This window comes from Sphaerodactylus townsendi, linkage group LG02, assembly GCF_021028975.2.
Source record: "Sphaerodactylus townsendi isolate TG3544 linkage group LG02, MPM_Stown_v2.3, whole genome shotgun sequence".
Lineage (NCBI taxonomy): Eukaryota > Metazoa > Chordata > Lepidosauria > Squamata > Sphaerodactylidae > Sphaerodactylus > Sphaerodactylus townsendi.
This window is the reverse complement of record NC_059426.1, coordinates 46,144,268-46,168,265: the sequence shown is the minus strand read 5'-3', so window position 1 is coordinate 46,168,265 and position 23,998 is coordinate 46,144,268. Positions and strand designations below refer to the sequence as shown.

General features: G+C 41.5%; 1 protein-coding gene across 1 annotated transcript in view; it reads left to right on the top strand.

Moving 5' to 3' along the window:
• ARHGAP15 (Rho GTPase activating protein 15) overlaps positions 1 to 11,019 on the top strand; it is a 520,646-nt gene extending 509,627 nt beyond the window's left edge. The window contains exon 13 of the mRNA XM_048486956.1: positions 9,511 to 11,019. Within this exon, the coding sequence (XP_048342913.1) occupies positions 9,511 to 9,694 (184 nt within the window). The 3' untranslated portion in view covers positions 9,695 to 11,019. The remainder of the gene's footprint in view (positions 1 to 9,510) is intronic.
• The last annotated feature ends 12,979 nt before the right edge of the window (positions 11,020 to 23,998 follow it).

Genomic DNA, 23,998 nt, shown 5'->3' with positions numbered 1-23,998 from the left:
CTTCCTTCCTTCCTTCCTTCCTTCCTTCCTTCCTTCCTTCCTTCCTTCCTTCCTTTTTGAGGAGCTGTATTCAAAGATACGCAGGCACGCATAGGAAAATCTTAGCCACTTGGAGGACTCCCATCGAAAAGCATTGGGACCACAAAAGGAAGGACTATCATCCATTGAGAAGCATTGCTTCTTGACACGAGAATCTGCAATATGTGCATATTTGGGTTGTAGCTTCGCAGACATCCCCCTCAAAACATCAACAAAAAACAACAACACGTGTGGAATCACCAGATAAAACTTTTCACAGTGAAATCGTGCACAGATGAGCTGCAAGCAAAGGAAACCTCCATGGGAAACCTTCACCAAATGGCAGAGGCAGGAGAATCTCTGCAGCAGCACACCAAATGACTGGTGCAACTATGAAACTGATGAGGGCTCTATCAGCCAGCAGGCTGGAAAAAAGAACTGTTTTGGCCGGCAAGCTTGTGTTCTCTGTACAGAGTGAACACAAAAAGCCAAAACAGATCTTTTTAAAATGTCTGCAGGACATTTTATTTATGCTGTGCAGAAAAGATCATTGAGTCCTATGTCAATCCCCTTCCATCGTGGTGCCACTAAGGTATAAATATTTGCCAATTAACTATGATCTGTGTAAGCTGATGAATTATTTGTATCCTTGACTAGCATCAGCCTTCATAAAACTATAATAGAAAATTACCATAAGCATAATGCAGAGGATGAGCATCTTAAAACAGAAGCAGTTAATTAAGGCATATTCTGAAAAGGGCAGCCTATATGTGTTATAAACAGCATACTTCGGATATGTAAGACTATAATATAAACACTATCAACTTTTCCATTGTCTTATTATTCCTCTGATAATTACTGTCTACTAGTCCGGGGTGGAAGCCTTGCCAGATTTGTTCTTCATTCTCAAAAAAGCTATTGTACATGTATTAAACTGTAAGCATTTGTTTGAAAAAGTTACCAAAACGAAAATGTCACAATTTTGGATAGTGATTCTTTTCTGGGGTCCCATAGGACCTTCAAGGCACAATCTACAAGTCTCAGAAGGCATTCAGAACTTCTGTGTGAAAACAGGAATTTGGGATTTTAGCATTTTAGGCATCCTCTTCTGCCCTTTTGCTATGACTTTGAACAACCAACGGAGGAAAGTTGGCTTATTCAACTCTTCTCCCACTGGCTGTTTCCGCACGGGAAGAAAACAGCGCCCTAGGGACGGTAAAAACACTGTCCCTGGGGAGCTGTTCACACAGCTGCTGCTGCTGCATCGCAGCAGTGCCGTGCTTGCCCCACTCAAGCGGGGTGAAAACGGTGTCTTCCACCTGCTGCCATGCGAACAGCTGCGGGTGGAAGGTGGCATTTTCCCCATACTGGCCCCAAATGCCTCTTTATCTTCTCCTGGCTTTCGTCCCTCTGTGGAGGCCAGGGGACCCACCTCCTGGCCTCCGTCCCTGCAGTCATTGGTCTGGCCATGGGGGTGTGTCCCCTGGTCTCCACAGAGTGACGGAAGCCAGGAGAAGGTAAGGAGGTATTTGGAGGGCTGTGCGGCTGTGTGGAGCCTGCTTCACCAGCTGCGCAGACAGCGGGCTGTTTGTGCGAACGACCCCGGGGCTTGCATCAGCATGAATCATTCCAATGCATTCCCGCTGCTCTGGCTGTGTAGAAACGGCCTCTACGCAGGAGCAGCAGTGGCGTAGGAGGTTAAGAGCTCGTGTATCTAATCTGGAGGAACCGGGTTTGATTCCCAGCTCTGCCGCCTGAGCTGAGGAGGCTTCTCTGGGGAATTCAGATTAGCCTGTACACTCCCACACACGCCAGCTGGGTGACCTTGGGCTAGTCACAGCTTCTCGGAGCTCTCTCAGCCCCACCTACCTCACAGGGTGTTTGTTGTGAGGGGGGAAGGGCAAGGAGGTTGTAAGCCCCTTTGAGTCTCCTGCAGGAGAGAAAGGGGGATATAAATCCAAACTCTTCTTCTTCTTCTTCTTCTCTGATTAAATCCTAGATTCTTCCCTATATCTTAAGGAGTGAAACAGGAATGACCACTCCTCATTTGAGGCAAAAAGAAAAATTCCTTCATTAGCTAAACCAAGGTTATTTCCACACAAGTTGTTTGCAACGTATCTTTCCACCAAATACTACATTTTCTATTAATTCTGCACATTTTCCCCCTCCATTTGGTTCCAAAAACATTTTCCCTTAATTTTTCCTCCATTGTTTTCCCAAACACAGTGTTTGTTCTGATCTATTTCCAAGCCAGCTTCCCTTAGCAATATAAAATGCTAAGGTGATGATACACTGTGTCTGCAATTAGGAGCAAGTGAAATTGACCCAGGAAGTTTCTTTCACAATAGGAAATTGACAAGAGACTGCTGCAGTAACTATGGTGTGTTACTGCAGCTTTAATTTGTCAAAAAAAGAGAGAGGTTCGGGGGGAGGGGAGGCTACATGTTTTTGTTCCTTCAAGAAATGGTTGCTGCTGCAGTAGAGTTGTGGGGAGATTGGCTTCCATTTTGTGCAAACACCTGGCCCTCTCCCAACCTTCCCTTCAGCCATTTTCTCCTTCCACTCCTTCTACGTTTTCAAAAATATTTTTTTTAAATGTGCACTTTGTCATATCAAACTAGTGAGACATTTTTGAATGCTGTTTCAAAAAGTAACTGTGCAGTAACAATAGAGTACCTGCACAAAAGAAAAGAAGGGGAGGGCTGTTCTTCTGCATTATGGATGACAGCCCATAACCATCAGGAATGCTGACTTAATAGCAAGGAAGAGCAGCTGAAAATGCAGCTGGAAAAGACAAGCAGAAAAACCCAAACACAACAGAGGGAAAGGAAGTGTGTGGAATGTTTTTACAGAAAATGTTTCTGTAAAAAAAACATTGCCGCAAGAGGTTTGACCACTCGGAAAATCTGTGGTAAGCTGTGCATGCAGAATTCATGCAGTGAGTTTCTGAGGAGGAGCAGTTGGAGATGCTCATAGCAACATAATCAAGGGAGACAAAATTCCTTCAAGAAGTTCCGGTTGGCCTCAGTTCTTTTTAAAATTGCATTTTGAGAACCTTATTCCCCTTGTCTACATCTATCATAAATATACCTATCTAAATAAAGTTACCTAATTGAATGTGCGGTTCATCTTGCCTTCACTATTTGCTCCCAGACTCTGACACCAAGCTTTGTGGCTACTTAGTAACTGAGGTAGATACGTTTTGCGTCTTTACGTTTTGTAACCATTTTTGAACCTGGACAGTAGTTGAAAAACATTCCCTCTTCGCACCCCCCACCCCCCACCCCGGCCATGATCAGGTCAGGATATTAAAGTACACAGATAATTCAGTGTGCCCCCATATTAATTTTTCCCAGTTTTATTTAAATGTGGCAAAGGGAGACATAAACTATGATCCTCATCAGCCTGTGAAATAACATGTATGTGCAAAACTGCCCTAAAGCTCAACCCATGCAACATGCAGTTGCTGCCTGTACCCAGCATAGTCATACTGCAGTTCAGCAGTTGTGAACATGCATGCTCACAGCTCTCCTGCCATGTGTCCACTGCAGCTCTGCAAGGCCTGTAACGAAGGGCCTGGTTTCTTCTTCTCATAAATCACCACTCAGTAGCAGAGGTCTGTTAACCTCCTGTTCTCCAACTCATGCTGCTGAAGGACAATAGGACACCCCACTGAAGCTAGCCACCATACCTCTAGGATCCCAAGAATTTAAAATATTGTTTGTGGTGAACAGCACTATTCATTCTTTGTTTTGGAAGGATGTTGTAGTATTAAAATCCTTGTAAGCCTACCATAATACTCTCCACTTATTTTTATGACATTCCAACATTTGTAGCCTGGATTATAGATAGATTCTAAAATAATCTTCCATAGATGGATCGTTGTGAATTCCATTTAGGCTTGAAAATGAATAGCATTAGCATTTCCTTTCTGGATTTTTTTTTAAGGTCATACATTCTAGCTCAGCCTTTTTTTCCTCCTATAAAAAAAACCCCATTAAAATCTTGCAGATTTTAAAACATTTTTTTTTTCAAAAAAGCATATGTATTTCATTTGTTCATGTAAAACATTCCATGCTGCCTCTCTGCCCAATTCAGGGTCCCCAAGGTGGCAAACATTAAAAAGCATTTAAAATATAAATGCATGCATATAAAATATTTAAAATAATTAAATAAAAAACACATATAAACACACAAACAGGGTAGAGGCTTAATAAGTTAGGGAAAGCCAAATAAAACAAAATTAGTCTTCATTCACTGGAGGAAAGCCACAGGAGAGGGAAACAGATTAATCTTCTGGAGAGGAAGTTACAGAGTTTTGGCAGCAGAATCGAGAAAGCCCTTTCCCAGGTTTCCATCTGTCTGGGCTCAAATGGTGGGGCACCGGAAGCTCAGCTTCTTTAGACGACAAGAATGTTCAGTTAGGTTCATATGGGAGTAGTAGGGCCTTCACAGCACAGCACCCAATACAATAACTTCCGATGAAAATAACTTGTTTTCAGACAGCTGAAAATATATTGACACTGCTGAACATTTTCCTACGAAAATGCTGAAAAATCCTCAGATAGCTGTGAAATTTATTTTAAAATTGTTGTTTGGATTTTCTGCTTTAAAACCTGCAAAACCTATTTGAACAGAGAGGGACAAAAGAAATATGTATTCCACAGGAAATTGTGATTCTACAATCCAACATTCCATTTCATCTTAGTATAGACCAGGCTAGTCCAATCTTGTCATATTTTGGAAGCTAAGCAGGATCAGCCTTGGTTAGTGTGGGATGGGAAACCAAACCACCAAAAAATCCAGGGTTGCTAGACAGTGGCAGGCAACAGCAAACCACCTCTATTCATCCGTTGCCTTGAAAACTCTATGGGATTGCCATACATCAGCTGCAACTTGAGGACACTTTCCACCACCACAGTGCAACATCTTTTTTTCTCAGTTCATGTGAATTTGGGGATCTGTGTTGGCATGTGAATTTGGGGATCTGTGTTGAGTCAATTGAGTTCCAAAAAGCCATTTGTTGAGACTATAATACTAGGGTGAGAGGATTAAGTCATCCTCCCTACATCATGAAAAATCAGTTGTCCCAACTGTTATTAAATTGAGCGGAAGGGGATACTGTATAGTTACTAAAGGATGTTTGCTCTGCAGTCTCCAACCCTGGGCACCTTTTCAGCCCCAAAAGTACATAATTGTACTCAGCTGGTTCTGCTGATTCTGTCAAAATATAGTTTTTCTTTTTTTAAAAAAATTGAGGAGCTATCTTTGTAACTATGGAGACACACATATAAGGGAATCTTAGCCAGAGCCGTAGCTAGACCAGAGTGTGCCCGGTGCACACTCTGGTTTTTGCGGGTTCCCACCAGGCCCAGGCAACTCAGGCAGGCTTCTGGCCTGCTCCATTCCCAAAAGTAAGTGGGGTGGTGCGCCGCGGGGTAAAGACACCGCGGGGGGCCGTGGGGGCCACAAGGGGGAGGGGAGGGGGATTTTTTCATCCCCCACGTAACTAGAAATGGTGTCCCTGGCGCGTCGCTCACCCCTTGCCCCCTGGTGGCTTTGCCACTGATCTTAGCTGCTCGGAAAGCATGTCCGCTGCCCGTCGAAAAGCATTGGGTTGACCTGCACTCCATGGACCAACAGTTTTTTTGTACACTAAGAAAAAACAAAGTCGGTCCATGGAGGGCAGGTCAAGCCAGACCCATTTTTCAAGTGGCTAAGATTCTATTATGTGTGTTTGTGTAGCTACAAAGATAGTGGCTCAAAAAAAAATTTTTTTAAGGAAATCAGCAGGACTAGCTGTGTCCAGGGGTAGGTTAGGTTGAAAGTGTATGACTGGCCCATGTTCACCCAGTGGGCTTTCATAGCAGAATGAGGATTTAAACCTGGGTCTCCCAGATTCTAGTCTGAAACTCTAACTACTACACCACAGTGGCTTTCTTGGGGGAACTTCTGTTGAACAGAACAGACAGGCCTGGAAAAGTCATGGAAGTCAGATGGTACTAAGTTGCCGGGTGGCTACCTCTGGGTCTGATCCCAGTGAGTTTTCCCTCAAAGGCCAAAGCATTCCTATAAAATTTCCTGCATTCCTATAAAATTCCTATTCGTTGATAGGAACGATGGCTGTCGAGGGCATTCACTTCTTAAAGCTACAGGTGCTGTTTCCATTATTTGGCGGGGGGAGGATTAATTCCCCAATATTGTTGCTTTCAGATTTCAGATTTTTCTGCAAACCTGTAACTTTTCTCAGGTTTGCAGAAAGATCTGTCTTCTCTGTCCATGGCCCCAATATTGGGATTTAAATATCTGCAGAATTGGTGAAGTTAAGAATTAGATATATTGATGGTAATGATTGATCATTATGGTGGAAGGCAGAAACATAGAGCCTTTATTGCTGGTGTGCTCAAGGTAATGCCATATTTTTAAAAGAATATGGTTAGAGGATACCTTAAAGCAAAAAGTAAACAACATAAAACATGTTGAATGGAGATATCTATCAGTGTATGAATAAGTGAAATTAGGATATAATGTTGGAATATGTGTACATTGTTGTAAGAATAAGGAATTGTTTGTCCATTTTAGGGATAAGCCCTTGAGAAATTATGAATGAACATCCAATATAAACATACCATATGAACTAACTACAGAAAGACATGGGACTAGAGGAAGTATGTCCTCAGTACAAAAAATCTTGCTATGGCAGACATTTGCTTCCACCATAATGGTGGAAATACCTTATGCATAATCAGCAAATACCTTATGCATAATCAGTCAATGTATTCAAATTTCTTCTTTCAGGTCTGAAGGCCAGACCTTCAGGCTAATCTGAATACATCCTGTATTAGTATTTTAAAAATGTAAACAAAATTTTAACAACAAAACAGACACCATTTTTGTGCATGGTTCTTTTCACATGGAGGTGTTCCACATGTATACAATTTATGATGTGTACTGAATATGACAAAATCAAGTCCTAATACCCGTGATACAAAACACCTTTTTTTTAGAAGAGAGATTAGTTGGAAAAGTCTCATTTGAAAACTAAAACAAGGTACCATTTCTTCCCAACTAGTTAAATTCCTAACCTCTACCCTGCCTAGCAGAGTGACGTTAATGTGAACATACTGTGCAAAATAATTTATTAAGCCTCTTTCATTTCATTTCGAATAAAGATGTTATATTTAAGAAACTAATAATTAAGTCTGTCTGATTAGTGCCATATGGAGTGTGTTTTGTGTAATGGACACGAATGCTACAAGCATGAGACAGAACTCTAATAAAGCTTCCTATTTATACATGACAAGAAAGGGGGGCTGGGGGTGGTAAATCTTTCAAATGAACGTTTGTGTTCAGGGAATGTGGCAAACTAGAAGATGGCAAGGTTCCATCACAAGACAGTGTTCCTTGCGTGACCCCACCCACTAGTATAATAGAGATCTTCTCAGAGGAACGGAACAGATGACTCCGCTTACCTTTTGACATTTTTTGCAGCCATGGCAAAATGTATTTCAAATAGAAAAGAGGTGGCAAAGAAAAAGTTCCCATTTAAAAAAAAAAACACGATTTTTCATGGGAAATCAGTTTAGACAATTATCTGCCGGCTTCCCTCTTCCAAGCAATTCACTACATTTACCCCTTTTTGTCCATACAAAACAAAAGTATGCTGAAATGAATCCTTGTAAAGTGCCCTTAAAAGAAAAACATGCCTTAAATAGTTAAGTGCAGAATTTTTTTCTTTAACCCTCCGTCTTTGTTAAGCATTGCACTTTTTTCACAGTAAACTCTTTCTAGTCCAGTAACTGTACGTATTTTAAATAAAACAGTTCTAGAGCTATTCATTGGAGCATGACTGACATATCAGACTGTCACTGTCATATGAAGTACAGTTCATAAGCAGTTCATGAATCCACTGCACTCTCTTACGTTAAACAAGATTGCAGAAGATTGTAGCCGCAGTCCTGCACAGGTACCCTTTGGCACTGAGCTGATTTCTCAGGAATTTTTATTTCCTGTTTGAGAAGTGTCCATTTATACTGTATCTTTATCCCTGTATTTATTAAAATGAGTCCTTACCAATAAGGTGCCTGCAGAGAAACTGAAAAATGTTCCTAGCATGCCATATGGAATGAATGGGTAACCAAACAAGATCAGCTCTTTCTTGTGTTCCAGAGAAAATGAAAAGATGACCTGAATACTTTACATTGTATTACCGAAGGTTGTTTTTAAACACTTATAATTTCAAACGAATTGTCTTGCTTTCTCTTGAGGACCCTTGTAGCGTTGCTGCATGCAATGTGCTAACAATCGTTTATCAGCAATCATTCACATCTTAAGTTTTTGCTATTTGGGGCCAATTCAAATGTTAATGCTTTCCATGTGGAATATGGGGGGAAAGATCTTTTAAAAATGCTGCGGCACTCCATGTGGGCAACTGTAACATTCTCATGTTCCTTACCAAATGGTTCTGTCTACAGGCATTCATAGTCCCCATTTTACTGCCAAAAAGGTTGCAGATGGGGAAGGAGAGAATAAGAGAGATTGTCATGCAGCAAGCAGTGCAAGACCCAGTGGGTGGTCTGAACACTAATAGCTTGCTGGGCAGCCCATGTCACCAGGGATGCTTGATGTCTCTACATGCTATGTGTTGACTGATAAGCAGCTCGCAAAAAATTATAGGCGCCTATGTGGATTGTTCCCACGCAGCAGAATTTCTTCGTGGGTCTGCGTGTGGGAGGTATAAGGTTTGAACTGGCCTAATGTAGCAGAAGTATCAAGGTCTGGGGTGCATATTCATTTCATCAGCACAGCAGTTTCTCCTTAGCAGTTGAAAACGCCTTCAGATTTCCTTAGTGTCTAACGTGTAACTTGCATTTGCAAGAAGAAGGCTACATAATACATACAGAGGTTGGTAGGGAGGGTAACTCCTGAAAAGGTCAAGGGGAATCTTGATCGCGAGGAGTAGGTTCCTGGCGGGTATGGTCATAATTCAGTTCATGGACTATGCAGCTCCTTTTAGTCAACGTCTGAGCAGGAAAAAAGAAACTGCTGTATTATATATTTATACATATATAAAGTCTTAAATACATTAGGGAGGTTACATGGATATAACTAGGTGCAGTTGCTAAAGCTGGTGTCATAATTATGCTCATACAGACAAGTGTCCTAACCTTCCTTTGATCTAATTCAATATAATTGGTCATGAACTAAAAATTATCAACAGCTGAATGCACAAACTTCTGGTCATAGAAAAAAGCAGACGTGAAGAATGCTCCATGCCTTCTGAGATCCAAAAATACCAGCTTCATTGAACTTACCTATATTAGTAGTCATTGTGTGCTAAAGTTTCCATTTTTCTCTTGCTTCCGTGTCATTCCCTGTAATAAATAAACCTAATAGCTGAATCACCTCTGATAAATGAGCATACTTCATGTTTGGTGAGACTCTTCAATTGCATTCATTTGTCTTTAACCAGTTTCTGTCTTTTACAAACAGGGTAGCAGCCAACGAAAGATTGAATCGTATGTCCCCTCAAAGTTTAGGAATTGTTTTTGGACCGACACTCCTTCGACCTGAAAAGGAGATTGGGGCCATGGAAGTCCACATGGTGTACCAAAACCAGATTGTGGAGTTAATGCTACGTGAATACACCATGATTTTCAGCTCTGAAGAAGACTGACAGACAGGGAATGCTACTGAATATGTTCACATCTGTCTTGATAGTTAATATTTTTACATTTCTGTAAACATCTTTTTGAAATATTTCTTTTTCCTTCTAGTGACAGATGCCTCGTTTTGTGAAAACTCAATGATGATTTTGTCTTTAATTTCCAAACATTGGAGTAAAAATATATTGTCAACATTTGCTTATATGTGCTTAGTAGTATATTAACTCTTTCCTTCAATCACTCCAGGGCTATGTCATTTTTCATGGCTTTATTCTCCATCAGGGATTTGAGAATATGGCCAAATCCAGATGAAATATTGCTTAGAGACATATACAATGGCACTCCCAGACAAGCAGGGCTGGAGGTTAATGGTTTTAAATTGGGATTTGGAATGATTAAATCAGTACTGATATATTCTGTCAGTTACAGTGTTTCTTGTGTGTGTTCACACACACACACACACCATTGCACCGGCTCAGAAGAGGGAGGAGGGAAGAGGGCAGGCGTGGCCTTATATAAGCCGCCCAGCCCGGCCTCCCCCGATGAAATCAGGGAGGCCTGACGTCATCATCCCCTCCCTGCTGCCTGCTGCACTTGCGCAGCAGGCAGGGCAAAGCCTCGCGAGCCATCGGGAGCTCGCGAGGCCGGGGAGGGGGCAGCCACCACAGGAGGCTGTCCCTTCCCCTCCAGCAATGGCAGCCACGGTAAGTCGCAGCCGCTCCTTTCTCATACTGAAAACCATGGAACCATGTTGCATGGTGACTTCTCCTTGAGGAAAAATCAAAGGATCCAAAGTTACTGCTAACATTTTTTCCTATCCAAAAACAATCCATTATCAGTCACCACTTCTTAAGGTAATGCAAAGATTCTTTGTATTAAAACATGAAGACTAAATCAGTCCCTGAATTTCCTTATCTTACATAAAGTAGTTATCCACTCTTGCATCTCCATTGCTTTATATGACTTTGCTCTTTCCCTAGCTAGGTCATGTTTTCTTGAATTTTTAATTATGGTCCTGAAGATGCCTTATTTGTGAACTGCATTAAATTCTTCTGGAAATAACTTTTTTAAAAAGCCTTTTCATATGCCCTTAGGATTACTTGGCTAGACTTGAATCGGTTCATACATTTGATTGTTAGTTTCAGTTGTCATGGATAAACAAAAGGGTAACTGTCTAGAATATATCAAATATTGTTTTATTCTGAAATGTATGTTTCCAGCTATACACATTCCCTACTCTGTTTTGTAAAAGTATTCCACTGATAAAATGTAGACTTATGTTTGACAGCTTTTTAATCAAGTTCAAAGAGAATAAATAAAACTAATCCAGTGTGGTAAAAGAGTCTGCCTGGCTATCGATTTGTTCATAAAATGAAAAATAAACCATGTAAATAAAATGTGTGGAAATACAGATCTAGAAGCAAATATTTAGAGCAATTAAACCCCCCCAAATATACGATTAATGCATAAATCTGCTGTGTGAGAGAGATATGACTCAAGTATCAAATGTAACAGTGAGGAATTACAATGTCATTGTTCAACACCATTTTACAACCTCCTAAATTGTTAAGCAGCTGAGGTTGTGCTCAAAAATGATCATTGAGGAAAATAAATGTACAAAGATACTGCTGCTTCATTAACCAAGTACAAGCTGTAGGATTAATGGGTGAGATATGCAGAAAAAAATATCTGGGATATGGCTGAACCAACCCATACATTACTAAACTGAAAGGATGGGGGGGGGGGGGGGAGACAGCAACAGTAGCCAACCATGACAATTAAACAACAAAAACTAAGACAAGAGATCCTTGAGCTCAGTAGTAAGCAGTGTCCATGCTGATACTAAATGAGGATCTTCCTGTTGAAAAGGTGATTGGCACTGTCATCTTTGGCAACACTGGTGTTTTAGTGGAGGTAGATGGGGGAATAGAGTGGCTGGAATCAGTCCAAACAGATGATTAATGGGTACATATGTAGCCCCTGCTCAGTATGGAGTTCATGCTTAGTTTACCCTTGGTAGAATTGTTTGCCCTCTGTTAAGTGGATGCACCTTGCAGGTCTGAAGAGTCACACAAAAGCGCATAAGAGCAATACTTAAAAAAATAGATAGACATGTAGCAAGTTTTGATCTGTTCTTTAGTAGTATCCTGCTGTGACTATAATTCCCTAAATTTTGGTGGTGGCTCTGTCCTTGACTCAGTATGACCAGAGAGAGAATATTTGGCAGTTTGGATTTTGCTCAAGAGTTTCCTTTACGATGTGTAATTTTCTTCATTTCCCTCTGGGGTTCAAGTGTGGCTTTACTGAATTCAGTGATATTACTAATCCATATCTCTTCCTTGCTATTAAGTCAGCATATATGAAAATACCTGCGGAGCTCGTGAACATATCTCACTCGAGCATCTCAAAAGATTCAGTCACACGATGAATCTTATCCAGCTTGAGATCTATATTGTCATTGTGTAAAACAGAACTGAAAAGCAGTGAATTACATTCATAAATTTCATCAGAAATTGCATGAATTGTATACATGTTGGTTTTACTCAGTTGAGTCTTAAAATATATTGACAACTTAGGGGGATATGCATGTACAAGCTTTCTGCTTGAAAAAGAAACTGGCTGCATAAGAAATGTGTCCAGTATCATCCATGCAGATCATAAAAAGAAGGCGTGAATTATGCAGAATGCATTAAAGGGATCTGAGGGCAATGTTCACTTTCAGACCATGGCGAAGGAGAGGTCGGTATTTTAACTGGCTTTGGACTCAGTTTGGGAAGTGGATAAATAATTTGACTCCCGACCTAGCCTAACAGCTAAGAAGCATACAACAGAATGTGGGGTTTTTTTTCTTTTCACAGAGATTTCAGCTTTTCCAACCATTGTATTGGGTATCCATGAAAACTCAGAGTTCTTCAGATATCCAAGGAATTTCTACTTCTACACATTTCTGGATTCTTGCACACACAGCTTTTTATTTTTATTTTTTTAAAAATGCTCCTCTGTAATGCCAATAAAGCCTTCTGTCTGTCTGTCAAAATTGCTCCTCCCCCCATTGCTTGTGCAATGGATTTGCAACCAGTTCTCCAGGAAAGTTCAGGGTCAATTGTGTATTATCTAATCCTTGAACAAAGACTGTAAAAGAATAGTGGTGAAAATATTGTATTTTCTCTCATTTCTGCAGCAAGTTCAGAGGCAAGCCTTCTTTGTCAAGATGAAATCGAGAAGAAATGTGTTTGGTCCATGCAGTGAAAGGGCTTCTCAAACGGGTCAGTTTCACTGCGGCACTTTGCTGCCTTTGGCCTGTGTGGACTAAATAAGGTGCAATATCATGTGCAACAAGTGAAACTGACAAACTTTCCTCCCATCTCTGCTCCGAAATGAAAGAGCTGAAGAATGCTTTCTAATTAAGGGAGTTTGGGGGCAATTGTTGCAAAGGTGAGGGGAATAACTGTTTCCTTATTGCTATCTTTAAGGCTTTCTCCCCGCATTTTGCAGTTTCTGCAAGATGTTATGATGTGCATCCAGTGTCATATGGGGGGTGGTGGGAATGAGAACTATTTAAGTATCTAGGAAAACTCTATGTACCAATGGGAGAACAAAATAGCTCCATAGAAAACTGCATCTGGTTGATTAACGGAGATCTCCCATATAATATAAATCCAGTATTACTTGCTGTTCTTAGGTGAAGCCATTGGCATTTAAAGCAAGAATTAGGATGCAGAGAACATCCAGAGTACAGGCATGAAGGAGACTTGTGGTTCCCAATATAGAAATTAGGGACAGAGACAATATAGTGAGCATAATCAGAATAATTTAAAACAGACTTTAGCTATTCTTTTGTACAGAGAACCATGTGATGACCCTGGGGCGTATGAAAGTGCGAACAAGCCATGAAAATTGAGAGCATTTGCCTGTAAGAGGCTAGCTGGGCAGCCGCCATTCTGCATCCCACTAACTCCGCAGGTGCAAAATAGGAATGATGTTATCTGGTGGGAAAATCCTCAGTGCAATTGTCTGAAGATGCTAAGATGAATAGCAAAATAAACTGAAATTTCAAAGATCCTGTTTGTGACATTCGACTCTATACTGAGCACATTCCCAGACGGTACACCTTCTCCGTAGCTTAATTGGGGCAAAAACTAAAGTGAGCTTGATCTGTTTCTAAGTGATTAAACACAATTCCACATTGAGCCCTGTGCATCCAAGAACATTTTGTGGAATACAAATTTGAAAGGGGAAAGAATTTGAAAGAGGAAAGAACAAATTTGCAAATGGCTCGCAGTGTTCTAAACTGTTGACTGCGGTCCATTTTGTGCAGGAATCACTTGAGTTCCCCCTCCTCACTGTCATCAAATTCTGTCCCAGAACTCAGTCCTCCTCTCCAGTTCTCATTAGTCTTTGGGATTTGTTTAGATAACTGCAGGCAGGATTGAGCCTACAGTTCTGCTAATGAGACAAAAGTAGCAATTTACATTCCTGTATTAATTAAATATGTGATATTATAGTTAGGATTGCTATTTCGTCTAGTCGTGTTATGATAGTGTGTATGATTAGTATTGTACTGTGTAGCGAAGCATGTTATCTTCACAGCCATCAAGAGCACAAGTGGTTCCTTGAAGAAGCCACATAACGTAAGGCTCCTGTCTGCGGGTTTTTTTCTCCCCTTTGTGAAAACATTGCCTTGGTGCTAAGGTGTGATTCTTCATCCAGTGCCCAATGGGGGTGTTTCATCCAAATTCCAGCCACATGATAATCTTGTCTGAACATGTAGTAGCCTTAAGCATGAAGCAAGGTTTATATCTCATACATTTTTAATCCCATTCTAGCAAGTGTAACTTATTACCTTTATATGGCAAATCCCTCTATGTTCTAAAGCTTATTGATGTCAGAAAGGAAGCTTTCACCGGTTGTTATAACCCCAAGCTTCCTTAAGATCACTCACTTATCATCCAGATCCCATACAAATTCTGTCCTCAGGTTCTAGTTTCGCAACCACTTACATGGATTACAGTCATCACTCCATGGTTACAAGGCACAGTCTCAGGATCATTTACTGTGAATTACTTAACACCTTTAATCACCCTTTTGTTCCCTCAGTAACTGGTAAAGGTAATTGGTTTCCTTTCATGATGGGAGACTTCCCCACAGCTCAAATTGTAAGCAGGTTATCAATTATCATCAGCATCTGTGAACGTTCTGGAAATGGATCACCTTCCTATTGAAAGTTTTAGTTTAGCTTCCTGTTTGGGGCAGCATGATCAAATCCACACTGCCAGCTGGGAACTGCCGTGCGGGGGTGTGTGTGTGTGTGTGTGTGTGTGTGTGTGTGTGTGTGTGTGTGTGTGTGTGTGTGTGTGTGTGTGTGTGTGAGAGAGAGAGAGAGAGAGAGAGAGAGAGAGAGAGAGAGAGAGAGAGAGAGAGAGAGGGCAAAGGACTTTGGATGCCACAGAGGCTGGAAATGTTTCTCTGATTGTTCACGCAAAGTTCTTCTGACTACTCTGTATCCTTTGCAGAATACTAAAGTATTGCAGAATTCTTAAGTATGGTTTGTTTGGCAAAAGTTTCCATAGATTGATTAGTGGTTCAAGAAGAAAGCCCCCCCTGCCCCCGCCAACAGTTAGATTCAAACACTTTCAGTGTCTACAACTTTCCCAGTCTAGATGATAATTTGATTGCTGGGATATTGTATTCTACAAATCACATACCCTTAAAAAACAAAAAGCTTGTGTCTGTTTTGGTAAATGGAACCATTTCACCAAGACAAGTAAAAGGCTCAGGAGAATCCGTGGAGCTTATGTCAACTGCAAATACCAGCCTGTCTTGTCTCTGGCACGTATTCAAAAATATGTTTAAATGTTTAATGGAGTAATGATTTCGGGGGAAAGGGGATTGCCTCATAATCAAAGCACATGTAAGAAACTGGGGAAATCTGTATTATGAGCTTCTTATAGTAGAGAGTTGACCTTTAGTCATTTAGTTATATGGTCAGTCAGAAAAGCTTCAACCCATAGCTCCAGCTTGATGGAAGGATCTTCCATTGAACTGAGCAAAGGGAGGGAAGAAGGAAACTCACCCTCTTTACTTCGCCTTCCTTGTTTTGCTTTACCGTCTGGCTCTTTAGCCTCTCCTACCCCATCTCTCCCCTGAAGAAACCACTGCCTGTCTAAGTGATCTATAAGCTGAACTGAGAGGCAGTGTGAGGAGACCAGGGAAAGTTAATTGGGAAGGACACAGACCCAAGCTGAGAAATATAAAAACTAAGGAACACAGACAGGGGGTTGGATTACAAGACAGGAGAAGGAGTTTCATCCCCTGACGACCCCAGGGGAACCATTGGAACTGACCCCAGTGGTGCCTGTAAATTGAAGCGTCATTGACTGGGGAAGTACAAGATCAGTGGTATGTGAAGAAACCTGACTGTTGTTTGCCAGGGCATTTAGAGACTATGGTAGGGGATGCAGTTAATAGCTTGCCACCTCCCCTTCCAAAAAGCCAACCTTAGAGGAGCTTTGAGAATGCCTCAGGGGACTTGGTGGCCTACCCAGGGGGCTGTGTAGATGGAAAACTGATTGTGTAGATGGAAAACTGACTGCAGAGGACACTGGAATATCATCCATTGCAGAGGCTTGCAAGTTCCGTGAGAAGCACGAACTGCTGGACTTTTGGGGACTCTTTGTGTTTGGGGATGTTGTGCAATGCCCGATCTATCAACAATAAGACCAAGCCCTGCAAGATTCTTTTGCAGAGCACAAGGTAGATGTGCTGTGCATGATCAAGACCTGGGTGAGGGAGGGCAAGACAGTCACCTTAAAAGACCTGCCCCACACCCAGCTTTCTCAGTCCTTCATCAGTCATGGACCAAAGGGTCAGGGGGAGTTGCTATGTTGATTCAGGAGGCTTTCTCCTACAGGGCTCTCCCTGCTCTGGAAATACTAGGCATGAATGTATTGGTCTGATATGGAATGTTGAGCAGAGTCTGGCTATCTGATTGGTTTGCCATCTGCCTAACACACTGACAGATACCCTGTTAAGGCTGTTGGAGGCTGTGGCTGCCTGGGCCTTGGTGACAGCCTCCAAACAAGGATGGTTGAGAAAGCAGTTGCTCAGCAGCTTCAGATCTATCTAGAAGAATACTGATCCTGGATCCAGTCCAGTCCAGTTTCCTGGTGGAGCATGGAGTAGAAGTGTCTCTGACCATCCTCACCGATGACCTCTGAAGAAATCTGGACTGGAGTGACTTTGCACTGCTGGCACTGTTAGATCTCACAGCAGCATTTGACTTGGTTGATCATGATATTCTGACCAATTGCCTCATCAATGTGGGGATATGTGTGACAACCTTACAGAGGCTGCAGTCATTCCTTAATGACTGAGGACAGAGTGTTGCAATTGGTGAGAGAATCTCTGCCCATCATGGACTAATGTGTGGTTCCCCGCAAGTGGTGATTCTCTCACCACTATTATTTAATATCTATATGAACACTCTTGCTGGGATAATCTGGATGTTTGGACTGGGCTTTCGTCAGTATGCAGATGGCATCCAGTTGTACTGATGATGGATAGTCGTACGAATGCTGCCCCAGTTGCTTTGGCCAGCTGCTTGGATGAAAGAGAGCCAGCTGAAATTAAACCCAGCAAAAATGGAGATCCTGCGGCTGAGCCGAAAGGGGCAAGTGGGAGGACGTCCATTGCCAACTCTTGACAGGGTGCAGCTTGTTGCTGCACTGACTGTCAAGAGCCTAGGTGTATTCCTGTGCCTCCTTGTCAGTGGAGGCTCAGGTAAATTATACAACTTGCACGGCATTCTACCATCTTTGCTAGGTGAGACAACTGGCACCCTATCTGTCCCAAGCTGACTTAGCCAGTGAAATATACAACATTATTGCAACTTAATTTACACCTTTGGGCCTGCTCCAGGAACTCCAGTTGTTCCAGAATGCATCAGCAAGGGTCCTAACTGGAGGCTCACGGTGGTTGCATACTCAGCCTGTGCTCCATCAGATGCACTGGCTCCATATGGAGTACTGAATCAGGTCCAAGATTTTAGTATTGACATACATAACCCTAAACCATCTGGGGCCAATGTGTTTGCCGGACCATCTCTCCCATTATATCCCCCAATGGATACTTCAATCATTGAGTGAAAACCTACTTGTGCTCCCTGGCCCGGGGAAGTCTGGCTAGCTTCAACCCTAACCCTGGCCCCAGCCTGGTGAAATGCTCTGTCTAATGCAGGGGTAGGGAACCTGCGGCTCTCCAGATGTTCAGGAACTACAATTCCCATCAGCCCCTACCAGCATGGCCAATTGGCCATGCTGACAGAGGCTGATGGGAATTGCAGTTCCTGAACATCTGGAGAGCCGCAGGTTCCCTACCCCTGGTCTAATGAGACCACAGCCCTGTGGGATTTAATGCAATTTCACAGGGCCTGTAAGACCAAGCTGCTCTGCCAGGCATATGGTTGAGGCAGCAATGGTTACCATCTTTGGCCTCTCACCCACTCTCCCCATTTTTCCTTCCTTCTTTTCTGTTGATTTTTAGCAAGCTTGGTTAGAGTTTAGATATTTTATCGCTGTCGGATTTATGGGAATTATATATAGTTTTAACTTTATAGATTTTATTACATTTATTGTGTGAATTTCTGATGTATATACTTTTGTAGGAAACCAACCCAAGCCCGGAAATTTAATAAAATAAAACTAAATAGAAGCTTATCGGCCATGCTAAGCTTTCAGGAAGGAATATAAAACAATTTTTAAAGGGCCATTAATTAACAGGAATGGCACTTTCTGTTTTGATTGTAGGTCTTCTATATTATGATGATTCCCACTTTTGTGAACTGTTAACTGTTCACTGTATATCAGTTTATTATTGATTGTCTTAGCTATCCGTGTGTGCGTTTAATAAGCTATAAGGCCTCACATTGTGGGGAAGGCAGGATAGAATAAATACGTTCCAGATTCCAATTTTGGAGTTTGTTTTGGCAGTTTTTAATGGAAGATTCTAAGAGGGCCTTTCTTTTAGAAGCATTGAAAAAATGCCTTGCCCCATATATGCAGTGAAATTTGCTTCCAGATTTGATTATGTATACTCTCCCAAATGTGAGAATGCCATATGTTTACTTGTTTATTTTATGTATTTTATGAATTTACGGGTTGCTTCTGTTTGTCAAAGGAACAGACAAAATTACTTACCAAAGATCAATAAAACAGTTAGAACAACTAAGAGTGCCAGTGTAAAAATTTCCTCAAAATACAGTAAATGACTGGTAACAATCTCAATAAACAGGAAAAGCTGTTGTGAGTAACGATCACTTTGTCAATGAATTAGAAATATAAAGGTGGCTCACTTGATTGTCATGGGCAGAGACTTGCAATTGGATGTTGTCAATAAACATTTCACCCTACGTCTCAAATATTCTTTACAAGCTTTTGCAGGCTGTGAGAAAAAATAATAATAATCAGTTTTCATATGTTCTTGTCCTGGACTTAGGGCTCTGTTTACCCTGTTACATTATAATCCCTTCCTCTAGAAGTGGTGTATATAGTGTTCTCCACCCCCCCCCCCACACTTTTTTTTAATCCTTACAAAAAACTCTTTAAGATAAGTTAAGCAGAGAGAGAGTAACTAGATCAAGGTTACCCAGATAGTAACGGGGCTGAAGTTGATTTCAAGTTTCCTCTATTTGAGAATCCAATCACAAATGTTTAGGATAATTTAAAAGCTTGGGACTCCATCGATAAGCCTTGTGGCTGAATGAAGAATTTGAACCCTAAGCTAGCCCAGCACTTTAATAACTTTATCACACTTTAATAGCTGTATCATACATGGCTGTCTGCTGCGTTGCTGGGTCTCATGGCTTGACCCACAGTCTCAGAGTACTAGCCTCTTTCTGGAAATCCTATTCTAAATAATATAAAATGTAACATGCTATTTAATCCCAGGTGCAGCTGGTATGATTTCAATATATAAGTGTATACATGCAGGCTTATTCTAATCTGGAGGAACTGGGTTTGATTCCCCGCTCTGCCACTGCGGAGGCCTATCTGGGGAATTCAGATTAGCCTATGCATTCCAACACATGCCAGCTGGGTGACCTTGGGCTAGTCACAGCTTTTGGGAGCTCCCTCAGCCCCACCCACCTCACAGGGTGTTTGTTGTGAGGGGGGAATAGCAAGGAGATTGTAAGACCCTTTGAGTCTCCTGCAGGAGAGAAAGGGGGGATATAAATCCAAACTCTTATTATTATTATTTTTTTAAACAGTTAACAGTTACCAATATTAGCTACTTTCTGGGATTCCAAAGGAAGTTGTTAAACCTCAGGCTGAGAAGCTGGAAGTATGGAGAAGACAGCTTTCTCCAAGGACCATCTCAGGCCTTCAGCTGGCAGGTCTTCCCATATTTTTTTTCTTTTATACTGCCAAGTCACAGCCAATTTATGGCAATCCCATAAGGATTTCAAGACAAGAGATGGTTTCCCATCCAAGAACAGACCAAGGCTGTGACCCTGCTTAGCCGTTGAGATCTGATGCGATTAGGGGGCTATCCTGGGCTAAACAGATACTAATTAATTAAGAGTTTGGTGTGGTCAGGTGGATACCCTGATCACTTACGAAGATAGGAGAGGAGGGGCCTTGTACTGACCTGAGCCCAGTTATCTCCTTTTATTTCCTGTCCCAACAACGTGGCAACTTGCTAATTGTTTTGTAAGGGAAAGGGTTAGTTCTACACAAACAAAGGCATGCAGTCATTTCCACTCAACATCTGTAAACATAAAAGCATGGAAAACTTGAGGTGGAGGGGTGGAGAATTCCATGTTCAGAAATAAAAATATGAACAGCTACTTTCAGTAGACTTCGAAGTATATGATAGTGCCCCCCCCAAATTGCTTTTCTGTCTAAACACAGTTTCCAGTGAGCTTTACTTCTGAAACCCATGCAGAATTTATGTGTTTGCATTTTTTTCTTGCACTAGTAAAAAAAAATCTTATTAAAAATGTAAAAGGGCTTTAGAGATTTGGTGCATATTTCTGAGCGCCTGTGTTTGGGTGAGTGAGAGAGACATCAACAATAAATGAGCTAACTAAACAATAAAGAAAGATCTCTTATCCTATGGCATAATGAATGTTTTATTCATAAATTGATTTCTTTCTTACTTCTTATATAGGTATGGGGAGTCAACTATTTCTTACTTCTTATGTACGTATTGGGGTCAACTATTCTGGTCTAGCAAATATATACATACCGACCATGGCCACTTTCAAGAATCCCCTATGTGTTAGGTTATGCACCTTTGCATTCCTCTGTGCATTGCATGTATATATTGCTTCCATTGAAGTAGGGCAAGTACATGAACAAAATACAAGGGATACTATATTGGAGCAAAACCATTTCACCAAAACTATTTCAGGATCAAATTTATGAGATCTCTCAACATCCTATTTAACTGCAGTTGTGAGGAAGGCTGATTTGGATCCAGGCTAGGTGAGGAGATGAGATAAGCAGACAAATGTTTGTAGCTCTCAGTCTGACAAGGTGATCCTAATGTATCCATGAATCCAATGCTGATCTCAGCATTTCTTTCTTAAGCAGATTCCTCATGGACCAAAAACAGTGGTGTGAAAACTCTTTTACACTGTTTTAAACCATTTTATACCATTTTCCCACTGCTGTTTTTGGACCATGCGGAATCCGCTTTAGCCTTGTGACAATACAAGATTTCGGCAAGGGGTGGGGGAAATAAGGAACTGAGTGCAGTGAGGTACGATGGGCAGCAAGGTTTAGCTCCCCTCATTTGTGTGTTCCTGTTTTGTTTCAAAATTGGTCCCCTCCCAACTTGAGAGGGATTCTTGGAAATGCAGGAACAAACCAGTCTTATGCCAGTGTTGTGTCTATCTTTAAAAAACAAAACTTCCAAGCTCTAATCTAATATATAAGTATTAAGCTACCCAGGAGCTTCATTGTGTGCTGTGGCCATGTCAAGTCTTAACCCTAATATATATGATTTAGGGACAGGTGAGGTGACATCAAACAGCTGAGTCCGCCTGCTATGCTAAGAAAATTTTTAAAGAATCCCTATCAGGTAGGAAATTGTGGTTGAAATTTAGCAGACAAAGGTACATTTCCTGACAATTTTATCCCAATTGAATGCAGTGAGTGAAGGGCATTACATATAAAATATAATGAAATACAGAAATATATTTATGGAAATATAAAAAACAAACAAGTCTAGTATATCTAGAACAAATGGAAAATGATGGTGCCCAGCTAGGTGCCCAGCCAGCTAGGATTCCTCAGATGAGGAATACTGGCATGGTGACCCGGCTTCATCAGAGTCTCAGCTGGCTGCATCTCCAGAGCCGTAGTTGGTTGAATCCCGTGAGCAGCCGGAAGTCACACAGGTGGAGGATAGTGCTGGCCCAAGCCAAGAGCAAGAGGACAGGGCCGACAGTCCCCTTGACTCACCTGGTTCCGTGAGGCAGCTCAGACAGCAGGGCCGTCAGGCACTCCATGCTAAAAGACACAGCTCCTGTTTGGAGGCCCAGAGATGCCAAAGGGATGGTTGTAGGTCAGCACAGGATTCAGACTGAGCAGGAATGCAGACTTATAAGACGCAGCTGCAAACAGCTAGCGTTACAGGAGCAACTTTGTGAAACAGCCTGATAGTTGCTGCAGTGCCTGCTGTCAGACTGAACGTTTGGTTTCATGGATCAGGACCGGATTTACTGACTTGGCTTTGCTTAGCATATACGACTTTTACTGAACTGCTCTTCCCCAGAACTGGAAGTAAGTTCTCTCCAATGGTTGTAACTTGAAACTCCTGTGTGCCCAGCCAACCATGACAGCATTTTGAAAAAAAATCAGAACTGAAATGAACCAAAACCAAATGTCATTTCTTTTTGAGCACCTTACTGGTAGTATTTACAGGGGAATGATAAAGGAGGTAATTTGTAGATGATCTCTCTTTTTTCCTTTGGAGTTTGATTTTACAAAGTAAAATTTACTTTTGTTTTAGGCATCTCATGCTAGCTCCCCTTATTTCTATTCTGAGACTGGACCTGGGTCTCTCTTGGCAGTGAAAATCAGCTCCGGGTTTTGGTTATCCCTTGAGCAAGATGCTATCAGCAGGCATCATTAATACCATTTGGCCCATAGATATAAGAATAACAATGATGACATCTTTGAGAATATACAACTGTGACCCTTTTCACACAGACCATTTAAAACATTCAGGAAACGTTTTAAAAAGAACCATTTGGGCTTTTTTTGTCTGCATAGCATGGAAAAATAAAGCATTTCAGTGGAAATTGCTGTTTCAGTTGGATAGTATTCTTCAGATGGCGCACCACCATAAAAAAACCCCTCCTTGATTGCCGCCAGCCTAATTTTTGAAGGTGAAGGCAGTTGGAGGAGGAACTCTAATGAAGAGGTTAACAAACAGATGAGTTCATGAGAACAGAAACTCTGACACTCAGGTATCACTTCTCATTCAAATCTTTGTTATACATATAGTTAATGTAACGGGAGATCATGGCTCACAGACAGACAGTAGCAGAGAAGATGGCAGCAGCAAGCCGAAGAGGTGATTCAACTGTCTTTAGTTCCCAGCAAATGCCCATTCCTGGTTAATGGTAGCCTTATTGTTAGTACTTAATCACCCATTGATGATAATCATATCCATTTATATTTAATGTTTATTCAAAAGTAATCCCTGTTGAACTCAGGGGGTTTCTTCATACCTAAGTTTGCAAAAGACCACTGTTTTAGGTATACTGACCTTGACGTAAGCCCCTGTGACTTTAGCAGGGGCGTATCTACAGAAAATGGTCCCCAGGGCAAGTTCTTAAACTGTGCCACCCCCAGTGATCTGGAAGTTATGCCCCTATCAGTACCTCCCGAGATTGCATTAGCCTTTTTTGTCATTGTGTTACACTGACTGCTCTTATTTAACTTACCCTCCACCTATACTCCAAGATATTGTCCTCACACACTACTACTGTCATCCAGAGAAAAGAGGGAGAAGAGAGACAAAAGGGGGGAAGAGAGAGCTTTGGTGATGATGGGGGGGACAGTAGGGGGGCAAACATCACCCATGTTTCCCACTGCCGCCACTGGTACCACAGCAAAAGCCTGTTTTCAAATTAAACTTAAATTGCTTTCAGGTGAATCCAGTGAATGAATGAATGAATTAATAAATACACAAATAAATAAACAAACAAACATATATAATCATGCTTGAATATATATAGACTGAGCCCTGTAACTTGCTCTTAATCCTGGCTCATAAAATGTGGCATCCACATGTATTTTTTAAAA